Source organism: Pocillopora damicornis, chromosome 7 (assembly GCF_964200805.1).
Source record: "Pocillopora damicornis chromosome 7, jaPocDami1.2, whole genome shotgun sequence".
In the NCBI taxonomy this organism is placed as follows: Eukaryota; Metazoa; Cnidaria; class Anthozoa; order Scleractinia; family Pocilloporidae; genus Pocillopora; species Pocillopora damicornis.
The window spans coordinates 11,717,394-11,735,666 of record NC_142676.1 but is presented as its reverse complement, the minus strand read 5'-3'; the positions used below and the strand labels follow the sequence as shown (position 1 = coordinate 11,735,666).

The 18,273-nt window shown below is 36.5% G+C and overlaps 2 protein-coding genes across 2 annotated transcripts; both read left to right on the top strand.

The window, feature by feature from the left end:
• Window positions 1-4,422: 4,422 nt before the first annotated feature.
• Window positions 4,423-14,597, top strand: LOC149042593 (uncharacterized). Its single transcript, XM_089213169.1, has 6 exons — window positions 4,423-4,736; window positions 7,197-7,489; window positions 7,649-7,763; window positions 8,215-8,251; window positions 9,049-9,175; window positions 13,197-14,597. Exons 1-6 carry the CDS (start codon window positions 4,661-4,663, stop codon window positions 13,713-13,715), a joined length of 1,167 nt encoding a protein of 388 aa, XP_089069295.1. The 5' UTR covers window positions 4,423-4,660; the 3' UTR covers window positions 13,716-14,597.
• On the top strand, window positions 10,633-12,623 carry LOC149042594 (uncharacterized). The gene is made up of 2 exons (XM_089213170.1): window positions 10,633-11,318; window positions 12,296-12,623. Exons 1-2 carry the CDS (start codon window positions 10,916-10,918, stop codon window positions 12,301-12,303), a joined length of 411 nt encoding a protein of 136 aa, XP_089069296.1. The 5' UTR covers window positions 10,633-10,915; the 3' UTR covers window positions 12,304-12,623.
• Window positions 14,598-18,273: the final 3,676 nt, after the last annotated feature.

The window sequence follows — 18,273 nt, the reverse complement described above, 5'->3', positions numbered from 1 at the left end:
CTTTTAAGTTTATATCTATGTTTTTATTATTTTTTAAATTATCTCATTTGCCACCAAGTTATGTTAAAGTTGTGGGAATAAGTGTTGAGAAAAACAGAATGAGATATAGAAACATAAATAATTGACAATAATTGTTACCATCATTTTATTATGACGTAAGATTCACTAAGTGAATTTGACATTTACCTGATACCTTAACTTACATGCAGCATACAAAGCACATCTTTTCAGTTACTGTCTTATCATTTAGCTGGACGAGGAGGATTAGAGAAAAATTAAGACATGAATAGCAGATGTTACAGGAACTAGTGCATTTGACCACTGCGGAGTGTTCATGCAGACATAATTATTGAGCAGTTGGTAACCTTGGTAACACAATTAATTTGAAGACATTTAATTACAACACAGTAGATCTTGAAGATTTTGATAACTGCTGTGCCACTATACCATCTGACTGACACAAATATTTATTAATGTTTTATTTGACAGTGCCCAAGTATGAAGACATGATCAGTCAGTCAAATGTACATGTTGGTTGGGACGCACTGCAGGGCGTGAAATTGCGCCTAATACAGGCGCCAATGCGACTAAATTTTTCACTTTGGCGACCAAATCCTGAAAGTTAGTCGCCAAATTGGCGACTAGAACGTTTCATCATAACCTTACCAAGAGATATAGTGAATTAAAAAGATTTGCAAGGATAAATCCGCGGCAATCTTCCTCGTTAAGTTTGTTTCCAAAACGTCGCACATGCATCCCGAGCGATAACTAGACGCCATCTTGGATTTAGATGAGCCTGAACGTTGTATATCATCCATCCTAGTGTCCACTTTGCAGCACGTTAAATTAATTTTGGAGGGTCTATCTAGAACGCTGACAGCGTAAAGAAAGATTTTGTTTGTCTTTGAAAATGGGGACCACCTTTTTTTTAATTGGCTACCACTTTGAAGAATTTAGGAGCCAAGTGCCTATCAGAAAAAAAAGTTAATTTCACGCCCTGCGCAGTGTTATGCTTTTTCAAAGGTTTAACATTTCTTGTTTATGTCTATATTCCTTTACTATGATATAGGTTGTTAAGTCACAAATTTACAAATGTATCGCTGTAAACATTAATTATTCTGAGTTAGGTAACTGTTAAGTTCACATCTAGAATTAATTCTTCCAAGTTGCGATGGGCATTTTAAGATGACTGAAGTTTCATTAACATTAAACTCCTCAATATTGAGTGCTGATTCAGAATGACGTTCTTTTGGTTATTAAGAATGTTCTGTTTTTTGTGGAGGCTGATGCATTGTAGCTTCATTCAGTCAGTTCAATGGAAACAAAGGTTTTCTAGATCATACATTTATTTCAGATCGCCCAGTTAAACTTTCAGAGTGAATTATTTTGAAGCTTTTTAAAGATTTTTTTGAGACAGATGAATTAGTTATTTCTCTGTACACTTGTCAGCAGGTTCGCCTGCATGTTGTTCTTGTGTGCACTTTAGTGGACAAAACTAAGTTGAGTGATCAAATATGACTGGTGGCAATGTTTGCTGTGTAAGATTTTCCTCAGCTCAGGAGGGGCTCATGTATGTTGATCATCAAACTGATGAAGATGAAATGTACAAAAAGACTATCAAAGTTTCAAGATAGAGGAATATTTACACCTTTAGTAGGTTTGTTGAGCTACAAAGTTCAAATGTTTTCAGTTGGTCGAATATGATGGTGGAAGTAGCTAGTACTAATTAATGGGTTTATGCTAGACAAATGGCCCACTTTTGTCACTCTTTTACTCCAGGTGAGTCAAGTGGCTAAACTTTAGCTTCAGTTAGGTTCAATTGACTTTTGATAATATTATTTTTGCTGCTCAATGTATAAGTGAGTGGCAAGAATTGAGCCTTTCTCCAGAATACCTTTCTTTTTCGTTTTATCTTGATGATTCGGAACTGTAGGTTTGATTTGATTCAATATTTATTGTTTCCTGATGATAATGCACAGGTCAACCTTTTGATCAACTTTTTCATCATGAAATACAAGAAAGAAATTTAGTTGAAACAGATAGCTGCTTGATTTAGAAAATGGAAGATTGTCATATTTCCTACAACAGCATTGTCTGCATGTTGGAATTACCCATGCCGGCAGAGGGGCTAGACAGGTGTATGACTATTTTCACAAGGGGTTTCCATGCATATGAAAGCCATTGCACAACCATTCAGCCACCATGCCTCCTCCTCTGATCCTTATGATTGGAGTGGAGTGGATAGGGTCAATTAGGAAGGGCGGGACCCTTATAGCATTGCGTAACCAATAGTAACCTAAGGAAACTTAAGGCAACTTAAGGTGACTTTAGGCGACTTTAGGCGACTTTAGGCGACTTAAGGCGACGTAAGGTCTCAGAGTAGGCCTCAGTCTCACTGGCGCACTATTTCGATAAGAGATAGTCCTCTGTCAGCATAGGTCTAATATCCGAAAGGTAGAAAAAAAGGAAATGACGAGGACGACGCCAGAAGAAGATGAATTTTTAGAAACGCATTTTCTGTTTGTCTTTTGATAGTTTCCTATATGTTTAAGTAAGAAAAGTTTCCAACTTGCCGAATAAAACCCATAGGATGAGAGTGCCCTCCGAATCACAAGGAAAAGCTAAACATTAGCTGACGCCGGGAATCTGAGTGATGTGTTTGCTTTACTAACTCGAAGCAGAAAAAGAAAAAAGCTGGAGAGGCGAAGCAGAATTAACGGAAGAAATTGCCTCATGTTAAGAGACAAACGATTCAAATTGAAGACGTTGCGATCACTTTAAGTGAAATCACAGATCAATTCCCTGGAAGAGAAATATTTATAGACATATCTTTTAAAAGTTTGGTAGGTGGGAGAAGAAACAGCTTAATGTGAGAAACAGCTTAATGTAAAGAAACTAAAAGAAATTCGCCATCTCCAAATTTCTCGCCCATTTTCAGCCATTTTGAATACATTATTCTATACAGAATGTTTAATGTATCAAATTATTAACGTTTTCAACCTAGAGAGGTCTAGATTCCACTCCAGTGACGTAACTGGAGTTCAGACCTGAAAATAAAAGGTCAAAAGCAAATTAATAAACCAATAAAACAAAAACAAAAATACTTGCTTCCAGCGGCAGCAAAATGTACCGTGGGCCAATAAAATGACGCGCGTAATCATGATCAGTGCCAATACAGACAGAAATGGGTTAAGTTTGGCCCATTATATCTCCAAAACAAGCTTGGTGACCTGTCTCTTTTATTGTGTTTTTCGAAACAGAGATTGGTAGAAAGAATTTATGGAAAGTCCGTAAAATTTTTCGATAACTTTTGTCTCTGAGGAATCACCTTAAATCTTAATGATTCTAAGATTGATTAATTATTTTTTATCATTGCATAAGTCTGTTCTTATCGCACCAACATGTATCCAATAGTTTTTTTTTAGATTTATTTGCGGGGCAGTAAAATTTCAGACGCTTGGTCCTATTCTCCGTAGCTTGAAAGAGATGTTTGTCTTATCAGTAAACAGATCAAACTACGAATTCCCACAAGTGAAACTGTTTGAAAACTTTTTATCACTCGTTATTTGCTACTCGTTGTAAAAATATCTCATTAAAGTAGTCAAAGGTTGAATGGTTGTCACTCGTGAATAATTGATAACATTACAAACAGAAAACAAACTAGCTTTACATGAAAAGCGGTAAAAATTTCCTTAAGTTTTCATAAAGAACCCCTATCTAAAAGATCGAAGACAAATTTAAGGTCTAGTAGACTTAAAGTCCTTGTCATTCGGTAGAAAATTAACGATTGAGTGAGCGATAAATACCAAAGAGCACAGTTAGTACGTTTTGAAAAAATTTAGCCTAGACATCGAGGATAATTTTTTAATCGGGTTTTTGTTTCTTATTTTTTTCGCCGGTTAGCTGTTTGCCAACCTCGTCTAATACGAATACTTAAAAGGGTTTACCACTTAGTATAAAATGTTCATTAAAAATACAATGAAAGGTTGTGTCTTTGAAAAGAAGAAAGAAAACAAGAATCGGAACGAGAAGGGAATTGAGAATAACATTTTATAAAGTGAAGAAAGTTGTTTTTGTTACCTACGCTGTGATCAAAACAGGTGCTGAATGGACGTCACGTTTTATAAATGAAGCCTTTATCCTAATATTTGCACAACTGACTTCGTGTATCCTTCTAGTTGGATTTATTTGAGTCGCATGAACCCGTACAGTAGATTGCAGTTAAGCCTCCTGTCAACTATTTGCGCCATGCGTCTGTGCTTACTGTAAAATAACAAAAATGATATGGGGATAAATTATTAAAAGTAGAACCTTCAAACGCTAAGAGTAACTTTCTTAAGATGCGCACACTGAGCCATTTGTCACGTCTAGTTCTTTCTGTTTTTATACAATTGTTAACCTCCCCCCGCCCCCGTTGTCCCAAGCAGATTGACACAAGAGGTTAATTGTGCCATTCAATTGCAGAATTCCTTAGATAAGTCGCATAATGAAGCAGTTCTTTGCTTGAAATAGTCAGCCATCTTTTCGTTATCGAACCCTAGCAAGATCAACGATTTGTTTAAGAATATCACTTTGATGCCAATTGTTTAACCAAACTACTTGCAAATAATCTTACACACTATGAAAAGCTAAACTTTACTGGGCGCGTTAACGTTCTGTCATGTATTCTGATTTCAAGCGCCATCTCATTTTGCTTTCCTTGTCATCGATCTTCACTGCAGCCCAATGTTCCTCAGGTAAGTATTTTCATTATTTACTTCTGCTATTCAAGGTTTCTCCGTCTTTCTACTAAAAGATAACATACGTTGCAATCTAAATGGGCGCAACAACTGTTCTGGAAAAACATTTAGAATGACATTTTTTTTACGTTTGCAAATAATTCTTATTTGTCAACCCTATTATTCCGTTTAGTAGAGAGAAATTTGTATCGCCTACAGTCAGTTGAAGTTTTGTTAAAGGTAAGATTTACCTTTAATACTCTAGGTTCAAATGAAAGCTTCATAAAAGGGTATGTTTGGAGGAGAGTTGCCTCCATCCAAGCATTTACATCGGCCACTACTTGGAAACTAACTGCTCTGGTAAATTTTAACGTGTCTCATTCTCGTTCTCGTTTTAAGACCGACAGAGGTGAAATTACTGGGTTTTTTTTTCAAAAAAAGATTAATTTCGTATCACTTTTTTTCAAGATTTAAGCGCGCGTAATAACAAACGAGGCACTTTCTGAACATGCTCTTCACAATAACCCCTTAAAACCGTTTACTTTGGACTAAAATTGATTCGGAAATTTAGCCTTTGGCACTGGAACTATTCAGTTGAGCGACGGAGAGTAACATTCTAACTCGCAAAAAGCAGGCGGTTATATTTAAATTAAATCCATAAACACTGTAAAATATAAGCCAAATACATCATGAATCGAGTGAAATATCACTTTTGGCTTATAGCATCTGTTTCGTTATGGAAATTTATTGTGGAGGTAGTTCACCCGGAGGCGATTTGTTTTTTCGTACCTGTGCTATGAGAGGATTAAAAAATGTAAAAATGATAGTCGGGAGAACGACGTGAACTGGAAAATCAACATAACTGTCGGAGTTGTACGACAATTCCAGACAAAAATCTGATACTTTCAAGGTATATGAAAAACGTTTTTCAGTTCCGAAAGTCATTGATGTTGATCAAATTTCCGACCGAGGGGAATAAGTAAAACATAAGTAATAAATAAGAAACCATTTATGTACTGATGAGAGCAATAGAAGGAAGATTTAGGCTTTATAATAGCTGATAAAATATAGCTTTACCAAATATTTGCTGCTTCTAATTCGATCATAAATAATCGCTTTTCGGATTGATTGATAATTGAAGTCATCAGAATTCTCTCAGAATTAAACGAATACAAAATGCTATCAATTATTTAATGCTCGGGCAGCTTATTGCAAGCAATTATTTCAGTGCATTGTTTTGTATCACCCAGGTAACTGCCCACCTACACCTCCCCTAACTCAACAACAGTCAATTGACAACAAGTTAAGGTTAATGTTGGGTTAGGGGAGGGGCAGGTGGGCAGTTGCCCAGATACTGATATTGATCCGGTTACTCTTAGCAAATCAAGGGCCAAATTGCGAAATATTTGATGATCGCGTGCTACTTATTTAAAAAACAGTTTATTTCTTTCAAAGATTATAATCTTTGTTTCTACCTTACATGCCTTCATACTGTTTTTGAAGCCTAAGCTACATCTAATTAGCAACGTTGTGATGAATGTCAGACGCGTTTGGGCCTTAAGTAACTCGTTGGAAAATATGACTATCACCAGACTTCTCGTGTTCTTAACCCTATCTTTTCATCTATGTTTGATGATTGAGGACTAACTACTGAAACAGCATATGCCGAATGGTCACTTCAGAACAGCTTGAAAAATTAGACTTCGGGTTTTATTAAAATTTTTAACAGATACATTATTCCGTTGGCATTATTCCCGTCTATTCTTTGTTTTTATCAGTTTTGTTTTTACTTCATCAAAGTATTAATTTTGCATCCTAGTTAGAGATATTTCTACGTCGAGTTTTCAAAACTTCTAGAAGTAGACAAATTCAAAACATTTCATCGGATTCACGCACTCAATTTGTTTATGACAACTTTTCCTAGACCTAGAACTTTAAATTCGTTTGAAGCAGGAACATCAACGTGTACTGGCTTATCGCTTAAGTTCTCTAAAATTGCCTTCTACGAGAACTTCCACTTGGATACACAGGTGACACTTTCCTGCACATACTTCAATAATCTTAAATTGCTTCACCTTGCATACTGAGCATGAGGATCAACAATGTCCAAAGAGTCGTGTGGGCAAATAGAGACAGGCCAAGGAAACTTCTTTCTCCACTTCATTACAGTATTTAAAATTCATCATCTATCTTCAGTATTCTATTATAACATGAAGCTTTAGGTCATGCTGATTCTCGCAGTTTGCAGGATGCGTGCCTCAAATAAACGGTAGCTCATTGATGGAGTTCGGTGCGCAGTATCGAAAGGTTTGAAGTTCTATTCTAAATGAGGATTTAAGGGAATCCTGCTTATTGACGAACAAAGGGTTCAATCTATAGCTTTTATGTTAAGGTACAATTTAAGGAAGATGTCATAGTTCAGCGAAATTGAACTAGCAAAGAGCTATTCATGATTAATCCTTACTTTTTTTACTTCAGACATAAACGCCTTGGAAGGAGATAGTTTCCCTTCTGAAAAGACACTGAAACAGCGTCTCTTTTCAAAAGACGAGCTCCATCATCTGAACGTAACTCGAGTTGGAAAATTGACTGTGTCCGACCTGTTAGATTGCATAGTTGAATGTTTAAAAAATGCTTTGTGCCTCTCAATAAACATGGCGGCCTTCAAAGGAGCAGAGGGGAAGCTTTGGTGTGAATTGCTGTCTTCTGATAAGTACAGAGACATCAAGAACTACAAAGAAAACACGAGTTCGCATCATTTCTCTATTCTGGTAATAACTTTTTCACAGTGTTCGAATTTGAACGTTAACAGTAGAGCGCGTTTTTGATTGAGTGTCGTTCTTGCAGTGCTATTCGGCCTCATTTATCAAACTTCTGTTCAAACATTCCCCGGTTTAAGTTAAAACAACATGTTTCTTTTCTTATTTTAGTCTCCTTGTTCGTCCTGGCCGTGTCAAAAGGGAAGAATCTGCGTGCCAAATTACGAATACAACTCTTACCAATGTCTCTGTGAACCAGGTTTTATAGGAGAATTTTGTGAGAAAGGTAATGTGTCATTATTCTTCGGCCTATTCATAATAATAATCTGTTGCTAAGACTTTTTTCTGGAAAAACTTTTCATTTCTTCATCATGTGGTTCTCCTATTTTTCCTTGTGCCCTGTGTCGATACTGTATAAATGGATACCAGCACTATGTAGTTATTTGTATTTAAGTTGTACAGTACTTCTTTGAGTTCACCAAATGATGAGAAATCAGCAAAAAATAAAGTAAGAATACTCGAATGAAAAAAGTGACTCTCCGTTAAAATCTTGGCCGAGCCGTCAATGCATGTCACAATTTTATTAAGGCTAAAAAAGCTGGTACATTTCCTACACAGAAATATGAACACAACAAATATATAAAACGCATTCAACTGCGAGGAAATTAGGCTTTAGATATTCTAAGTAAGGAAAATTGAAACATAGATAAAATAAATATTTCCTTTCTATCTCTTAGTTATTACGTCTTGCAAGGCGCTCTATGACTTCAAAAGGTAAGTTATAGGCCATACTGAAAGAATCAGAGCAGCAAACACAGCGGTCAACCATTGCGCATGCACGAGAGTTTGAAAATGTTAACAGGGATTTCCGAATGCGTGTGGCGTATTGTGAGATATCCCAACTGTTTTAACGCGGACGCTTCGTTTCGGTGATAAAGGATGATGATAGAAGCTTTCTTCTACCCTTGCTGCACAGTCTGCTTTCTGCTTTAAACATAGACCTGTGATCGTCACAAATATCTTGTGTGGCTCTGGTTCTTTCTTTTTTCACATATTTTCCTTGGTGTTAACCGGCAACTCCACCATGATCACAACAGAGAATAAGTACAGCCAGCACGGCCAAGTTTACGGAAGACTTCATCACTCCGCCGTGCAAAGTGCACAAGTGTGTAAACCAACACACAATGGGGTCCAGAACAACAATGTGTACAAGTCTTAGCATTAGAAACTTCTAACTCTCCTTAGAAACTGCAAAAACTACGTCTTACTTTGATTCTCCTTGTTTACAATATCAAATTATCTTTCATACTGCGCATGTGCAATCCTTTACGAAGTCACTTTCCGTCCCAGGTCCCTTCCGGAGGCGTTCTAGAGGGACAGACAATGCGCATAATAGGTCAGGATCCAGAGTATTGGGGCGAGAAGGAAAAAGGCTAACAATTTATTAAGACCCAAAATATCTTTGCAGTAGTAACAAAACAATCCCGTTAACTTTTTTATTTTTTGGATAGCATTAACTTAATATAATGTAAAGATTAAATCATTTGATGCGTCATTGTTAATGTCAATAGGTCTAATGTCAGTCAGCTTGTCACCCTCCGTTTGGACTCCCAACCAGTCCCCGTTCTCTGTCACATGGGAGATTTTGGATGTGGAGATGGAGGATGGACGCCAGTTATGAAGATTGACGGCACAAAGGTGCAATTTGGTCACGTTTCAGTCTCTTTTGTGTAATTAGAGCCGATTTAAAGTACTGCCATAAATCTTAGAGTGTTATAAAAGTGTTCAGCTTGATGGCGAGAATATTACCTTCTAACTAACCGAGCGCAAGGGTCCTACGAAGGAATACTGGCGAGGTTAATAAGTAATTTGTTACATGGCAATCGGACAGACTTTTTTTCTTTCGAATCTTCCTTCTTTTGCGAACAATCATATGGGGAACGTTATATGGCGAGACCACCTTATCATAATTGATGATCATCAGTAAAGACTACAAAAAAACCAACATATCTATCAAAGACAAAAAAACAGACTAACAGCTTCCATTTTTCCTATATTATGATAAGTTTTAAAAGATTACCGCAGACTTGAAGATTAAAACGGGCTGGCTTTAAATGGTTTTATTTGCCTGACCATACATCCAAAAAATACCAGCATGATGATGGTTAAGAAGATCATATGTATAACAATCGATAGGATTATTAGAGTAATTATTATGATACATCAGATTTACAAGCTATAACTTTTCTTTGAGCGAAAAATTACGTTAATTGAGTATTTTTGATCGAACGATTCTTAGGAGAGAAATGAAGGAAAGATTAAGAGTGATTGTCAGTAAAAATCAAAGGAATCGTGGCCACGGTCAAAAAATCGATTTCGCTCATACTTTGTCAGTTTGAAGGCCTAGGTAAGTAACTGAAGGATATGAGGTTAGTTTTTTGAAATATTCCATATAACGGCAGAAAACCACGAAAAACGGTCACCCTACCGGAAGCTCGGATTTCACCTGACGGAAACTCGAAATTTTACACTTTTCAGCTTCTCGCTACACAGACGTTTACATAGCTGTGAATCTTTCTTAAGTATAATTGAATACATTGATTCTTCCTTAGTCAAACCATGGGAATTATTTTTATCTCTGCTTATTTGTGAGCGAACTGAGACCCGATTAAGAAGACACACTTTTCTCATTTACGCGAAGGTGTAAAATAATCCAAACTCAGCGACGAAAAAAGCTGACCGGTAGTTCTTCAATTCTTCTGATATTATAACTAAAGACAGTTCAGTCATTGATTTTTATGTCTCTGGTTTTAAATCTTTAGGATCTAGTAGCACTTTTGCATGAACGCCGATCAAAATTCGATAAAATTCCAATCGAGCGCCTTTGAAATCTACAACTCTACATAACAATGCACTATTGAATAAATTAGCTCCTCGGCCAAAGTTTGTACATAAAACATGAGGGTTTTACTTTCTTAGCGGTTTGAACCTTTTAAAAATATATATTGATGTTAAATATTGTCTACATAGGTAAAACAAACTATGAGCTGAAATTAAATCTCACAGGCTCGTTCCCTAATCTGTGTCACGCACGAGCGACTTTGCTACAATTAGTACAGTAACAAACAGATATTTACATCTGTTAATTAATTTACAATAAGTCTTATTTTAAAATATCTTACTCAACGATGTGCCAGGTTCCCCAGTTAACTTGCTGAAGTAAAAATAAAAGAAAATATCATAATAGCAATTCAAACTGAAACGATAAGAATTGATTTTATTAAGAATGAGAAGCTTTATGCCGTCGATAGCCAATCAGAAGTACCTGTTCTCACGAAAATTGCATCGTTCTTTAAATAAATAAATCGAATTATCTTTATCTGTGAAACATTGCATCTAAAACCAGAGTTTATTGTCGGGGAACTTCATAGAACAGCGATGTCTTGCTCGTTCTTGAATATTGTTGGTGGGATTTGCGGCGCAGACGAACGCACAAGTTCTTCAACTTCCGTCACGCATCTCACGCGGTGTAACAGGGATATCAAAAATCACAAAAAGTCGTTGAAATTTTCCGGAATTGAAACGGAGGTAGAATTAATTTTGGCGAGATGTGGATGTTTTCAAAAGCCGGCGAATTTATCGGATATGACTATCTGTCCGGTTCATCGTGCCAAGTTAGGTTTAGGTTGGCGTAGGACGGGTAATCTTTGCACCATCCCGGAAGTTGTTTCTGGTCACTGCAAGGAGCTGAGGAAGGCACCCGCACTGGAAAAAGGAATAAATTTATTCCAATCCATGAAGATATTTGAGCTTTCAAAACAGCTCGTCCCTGTGGGCTCAGGTAAGCAACCAACTACTTGATGTTCTACCAAACAGAGACTGTCTCCAATGAATTATTTTTAGTCTATTCATTCTGATGACTTGAGATTATATGAAAGAATCATTTGTTTAAACGACGGAGAGAAATAAGTAAGGTTGATGAAGGACATTTCGTTACTTATCTCTTCATTCAGTTGTCCAATCCAATTTTTTTATAACAACCTTTATTTAATGCCTCTCATTTTTTTATGGATTGCGATTATATTAGTGTGTGCACTGTATAGTGCGCTGCACTGTATAGTCCGAGTGCTTCATGGGACAAACATCCTGCATACTGCTAGGATTGGAATGTCATGTGTGGCATACGCTCAATGGAATAAATGTGATGGAATATTTTTAAGCCTGGTGAATAAATGAGAATGATGTATTATTCAGTAAGTGACACAGGCGTACTCGGAAAAAAAGAAATCCGAGTGCTCTCGGCCATCAGGAGTCGAAACTATCGACATCGTGTCAGGTTATGCCTAAGTGACACGATGAGACGGTACGGGTAGTCATCTCCAATAAACTCGTTGGCTTTTAAAAACACGCAATCTTGCTAAAATCAATTCTGGTTCAAGTCCGGAGAGTTTTTTAGGACTTCGTGCGATGTTTTATATCCTTGTTACACAGCGTGAGCAGTGTGACGAAAGCTGAGTAAGGGTAGAAATTAGCCATTGGAAGTTACTTAGCAAGTGCGTTCGTCTGCGCCGCAAATTCCACCGAGAATATTCAAGAACGAGCAAGACGTCGTTGTTATGTATGTCCATTAACTTCGCCAACAACATACTCTGGTTATATGGTTAAGTAGATTTGTTTATTTAGAGAACGATGCAATATTTGCTTTTCGTAGAAACAGTTACTTCCGATTGGTTTTCGACGGCACAAAACTTCTCATACTAAATACAATCAATTCTAATTGAGCTAGAATTACTATTAAGGTTTTCTTTTTTTTTTCAGCAAGTTAACTGGGAAACCTGGCACATCTTTGAGTAAGATATTTTAAAAATACGACTTATTTAAAATCAACGGATGTAAATATCTGTTTGTTACTGTACTAATTGTAGCTAAGTCGCTCGTGCGTGACGCAGATTAGGGAGCGAGCCTGTGAGATTTAATTTCAGCTCGTGGTAATTTTGGTGTTTCATAGTTTGTTTTACCTGTGTAGACAATATTTAACATCAATATATATTTTTAAAACGCTTCAAACCGCTAAAAAAGCAAAACCCTTATGTTTTTTCAATAGTGCTTTGTTATGTAGAGTTGTAGATTTCAAAGACGCTCAATTGGGATTTTATCGAATTTTGATCGGCGTTCATGCAAAAGTGCTACTAGATCCTAAAGATTTAAAACCGTAGACCTAAAAATCAATGACTGAACTGTCTTTGGTTATAATATCAGAGGATTTGAAGAAATACCGGTCAGCTTTTTTCGTCGCTGAGTTTGGATTATTTTACACCTTCGCGTAAATGAGAAAAGTGTGTCTTCTTAATCGGGTCTCAGTTCGCTCACAAATAAGCAGAGATAAAAATAATTCCCATGGTTTGACTAAGGAAGAATCAATGTATTCAATTATACTTAAGAAAGATTCACAGCTATGTAAACGTCTGTGTAGCGAGAAGCTGAAAAGTGTAAAATTTCGAGTTTCCGTCAGGTGAAATCCGAGCTTCCGGTAGGGTGACCGTTTTTCGTGGTTTTCTGCCGTTATATGGAATATTTCAAAAAACTAACCTCATATCCTTCAGTTACTTACCTAGGCCTTCAAACTGACAAAGTATGAGCGCAATCGATTTTTTGACCGTGGCCACGTTTTTTGAATTTTCCTTGATTTTTACTGACATTTACTCTTAATTCTTTTTAGACAACCTTTCACTATAATGCGAGTTACTGGAGTAATTATGAAGAATACAACCTTCCCGGGGGAAAGACTGGATTTGATAAAAAGGAAACAAAGCTGCCCACCTACTGGAACACGTCCTTCTCCAAGCTCTGTCTCGGTATGAAAATCGGACAACATATTCAGTTCATTGTCATCAACAAGCAAGCTCACTCTCTGTACTCACTGATCGCTGATGAGCATTATCATTCCACCTCACTGGGTCGTGGCACGTGGAAGAAGCTGATTGGTTCGCAAGCCTCTTTACAGCGCAACTGCAACAGGGAAGGGTTCAATGTCTTTTTTGGTAAAGAGAAAAGTTCTAAAGCAAGAATTGGTATCGTTGCCAACAACGAGAACGATTGTTACTCGTGTGACTCAAGGATTGGATTTGGCACAGGAGGGATGCACGACAACTCTAACACATGTGGTAACGAAGCCATGCACTACACAGATAATGGTCATAAACATATTAAAGCCATGGGATACATCTTGGTACAATGAGAAAGAAATCTTTCATATAATACCAATAATCTTTTGGATCGACGAGATGAACATTTCTCGAATAATGAGGTTGCTCTCCTGGATTTGTACTTGTGTCAGTATATAAAAGTAGTTTTACCCTGGATCAATCTTCACTGATAAATTTCTGCCGATCTTTAAAAATTTGAGATACAAAGATTCTTTTGTACCACCGACATCTTTCATTGTCACAGAAATCTCAATTGAAAGTTAAAATTATGATGATCTGTTGTCAACCACGGGTACGAGATGGTATCAGAATTTCTAATATCATTCAAAAATATAACTTGGCGGTAGAGATGGAGGAGTCATACATCAGCGGATAAATAGCTTTAGATGTAAGGTTAACTCTTAAGCCCAGAGTGAGACTGGGCTGGAAAATTACCTGATAACTTTCCCATAGGCACTAAAAAGACTTGCGGCTTGAATGTAACACCTCTCTTCGACTTTAGACCCGGCGTGTCTTTTCACTAAATCTCCCGTTTCCCTTGAACTTAGTGATGAGCTTAGTTGACTCACGTTATACCTATTGGATGGAGACGGGGAATCAGTTGTGCCGTCATCTAGTTATTGGTCTTATTGGGCAACACAAAAATATATTCTTGTATTGTCAGATTTCCACATTCTGAAAATATTAGAAAAGCCCTTGTCTTTAGTTGCAAGCAAAGATACTTTTAAGGGGAACCTTTAGACCACGCTATAGCTATGCATCCATTATTTGTACTTATTTTATACGGGAAATTATTTGCCTCTTATTTCTTGCATGTTCAGTACATGAAAGGTAATACATTTTATTATTGCCACAAAGTTATTTCACGTTCTCTATGTTTAGGTTACCGTAAATAAAGTATGCGGAAGACTTACTACGGAAATTTTATTCTGGCAGACAGGAAAGTTGTAATTGAGGTGAAATGATTTCTATCTTTGAAGATAGAAAGAAGTTTGAAACAAAACAAATCTGCTGAGATTTTCGTTAATCCTACTCTCGCTTTTATTTCTATTCCTTCGAGTCTACCTTCGTTTTTCAGCTGTTTTTAGCAGTTGACCGCAAAATGAGAACAAACGTTAGCTAAGCAGATCAGTGACTTGCCTCAGAGCGATTGAACGACGATCGGAATTCAAAGGCAATGAAATTTGCATAGGATTATTAAACTACGCCTTCCTCATATCACTTGAAATTATGACAACGTCACCAATCCCTCGCAAGTATAACACTTTGACGAAACATTCTTTCTCAATCGATCAGACTGCGTGTTTTATCAATATTCGTGGTATCGGTCTCCAAGAATGCTTTCGGTAAAAAAATTAATACCGCACTCTCTCATCTGTCCTAAAAAGACATTTCAATGAATTTATTGTGTATCATCATTGTCACACAAAACAAGGCCTAGAAATTTTGTTTCTTCTACTAATCAACCAATTTTGTTTTTTTTGCAATCATTAGTAAGCTGCAATTTTATGAGGAACCACCGTCGCCCACGTTATTATTTTTTCCAAAGGGAAACGGAAAGACGATTTTGGCTTCCTATTCAGCCTTCTGTCATCATTGTGAGAAGAAAAAGAAAACGTCTCTTTAACTCTGTTACAACTATTTGTTTTATCATGTAATTAAATGGCTCCAGGATTTTCTTGCCCCCTATCAATTTGTTAGAACTTGATAAGGAGCCAGCCATTATGGCCCAAATTCTTTCCGACGGAAGGAAACTAGGAGTCAACGGTATCGCCCATTTACACAAAGTTTTGCTGTCGAACGATAAAAGATTAAAAAATTCGTATGGAATCGGAAAAGAAGAAATAATAAAAAAAGATGAAAGAGGATAGGCATCAGAATTTAAGCAATCTAGGCTTAAATTCTAATGATGGTCAATTCATAATAATTGGTTTTTGTTATTCAATAAGTCTTATATATTCAAAAAAGAAAAAAAAGAAAAGAAACGTTATTTTTTTGCAGTTTGGCCTTGGAGCGAACTCTTGTCTTTTGATAAGCACGAAGACGGCGAGAATTACAACGAAAACATGGGTTTTTATCATTTTTCTTTTCAGGTAGGCACTTTTTCCGACGCAGGTGTTGTTGATAACTTTAAGAAGAGAAGAGCGTCATTCATCCCCGACGTACTGTTTAAGCATTCACTGGTCTTGACGATAAATAATTTTTCTTTATTCCTTTATTGCAGTCTCCTTGTTCTTCTTCACCTTGTCAAAACGGAGGAACCTCCCTTCCGAACTACGAGTACAACTCTTTCGACTATCTCACTGAACAAGGCTTCGTAGTATGAGATAAGACCATTTATTTAACGTCAAATACATAGGAGGTGGTCTCCCACTCTCCCAAGCCCGAGGCTCATGATATAAGTGTTTCACAAGCTAAGAAAATTAGGACTATAAGTGATAAAAGCGAATAAACCTCAGAATGGAGTAGAAATAACTTATAGAGATTACATACATTTGTATAAATAATTGGTAAAGTCTGAAGTCAGTTGTGATATAATGAGCAAGAGTGTGGTTTATATGAAAAAGTCTTCTCATTAAGTCCATGAATATGAATAAGATAGCATTCGGCAGGCAGTTATTACATTAGCAGTTGATAAAATTCAAATTATCCAAATGTCTTCGAAAAGATGAAAGCCTTGGACAGATCGACAGCAACTACACTCACTTCTTAGAACATTTTTGGGAGAATGATTTGAGAAAGGTATTGATATGTCCTTATTCCTCTGGCTTTTAAAAATGTAAATTGTCACAATTGAAAACGTTTTTCTGCTTTTTAGAGGATTTTTTTATTTTCCTGTTTTTATCTCCCACTTTTCCTTATTTTGTACCCTGTGTGTTTTTTATTTACCTCCCACCGCTATGTTGTCAAAAATGTTTACCTCCTACTGCTACCCGTCCGTGAATTATTATGAAGACCGAACTATTCCCCGAAGTGGAGGTGAATAGAGGGTGAGAGTTACAGACATTAAGGTGAAAAACATTTCCTAGTATACGTATATATAATCTTTCAATACGGTAAATCGTCGAACTCTATATGACCTTCTGCAATTAAGTAACGGAAGATGCGCATTTCATAATAACAATTAGCACCCTTGGTAATAAAAGCAACTGCCGCACTTTTTATGAAATATTTTGTCTATCTGTGACTGCATCACTAGCAAGAGCCCTTGTATTAGGATCTACAAGGTTCGATTTTCAATGTTTTGAACTGTTCCGTTCGAAGAATGTGCTATGACCCGCGAGAATATTTATGACTTGAGGTGGTTTTCTACTTTTCGTATTTTTGTTTTGTTTATCTTGTCTTAAAAAGATGGGTACAAATTTCTTACATAAAAATATGCACAAAAATAAGTAATTTGTAACCTCGACGTGACTTCTCGAACTTTTTTCATTTAACAAAAAAACAGTTCCCCTACACGTTTCCACAGTAAGGCGAGCCATCTAGATATTGTTAAGTTTTTTTCAGGCCACTCAATCTCAGTCATCAGGTGCACAAAAATACACAAAAATGATCGAAGAATTCAGTGATTAACTGGTTGTGGATATTATAATACGTATTATGAATTACTAAAATTAAAAGTGTTTGGGAACTACTAAAATTAGGAACTGTGTTCTGACTAAGTGTTTGGGAATTGTTTAGGCCTGTTAGATTATGCTGGAATCCTACTGCGAGTCTTGTGAGCCTTGCTTTATCAAGCGCTGCAAGACCTCACATTTATTTTTACCTTTGAGTTATGTGTCCTTGACCGTTGTAATAGGGCTTAATTCTCCTGAAAAATCGTCATCATTAGTATTGTTTGGGCTTGTCTTTGACCTTGCTTAGAATCCTCAACGACAAGTTTTGTTTAGGTTTTAATTCACGACGGTTGGTTGTTCTTCAAGTACTTTGTTGTTCATTTCGAATGTCCAGTGAAATTGTTTGGGTTAGGGTTCTAAAAATATGTGAGCTCTGCCAAGGTCAGTTGTCCTGTAAACCCAAACATGCCTACCGATTGGATTTTTAAGAGCATGTAAATAGGGCTGAATGAGACACAGAGACTCGGTTAATAATGTTTCACTTAAACTCTAAATGTGAACTTTGTACGTACATAAATTAATAATCAATTACGACTTTTTTCCTTTTTCTGTACGCCGTAACGGTCGTGTAAGGAACTTTATGACGTCCACAGCTGGGTCTCTTTCAAAGTATATTAATATCTCTTATCCCAACCCAAAAATTATAATCAAGCAACACATTTGATGTTTTATTCACCTGAAGTATTTTGTCTCTACTTACCCAATTCATGTTTCAGTTTCTCTTACGTATTAAAGCTTACTCACGGTACAATAGCCAAAAATCACACAGTGTTACAACGAGCTTTATAGAGAAAATCTTAATCAATGGATATTGCTAAAAATATTCTTGAATAACTACTGGATCTATCAAAGGCAAAGTAGAGACTAGCCGGTTATTTTTCTCTGTATATTTTGATTAATAGAAAAACTATTATTACTAACTTTGAATTAATCATTGCTGAGATTATGGTTCTAAAACAGGAACAACATAGAA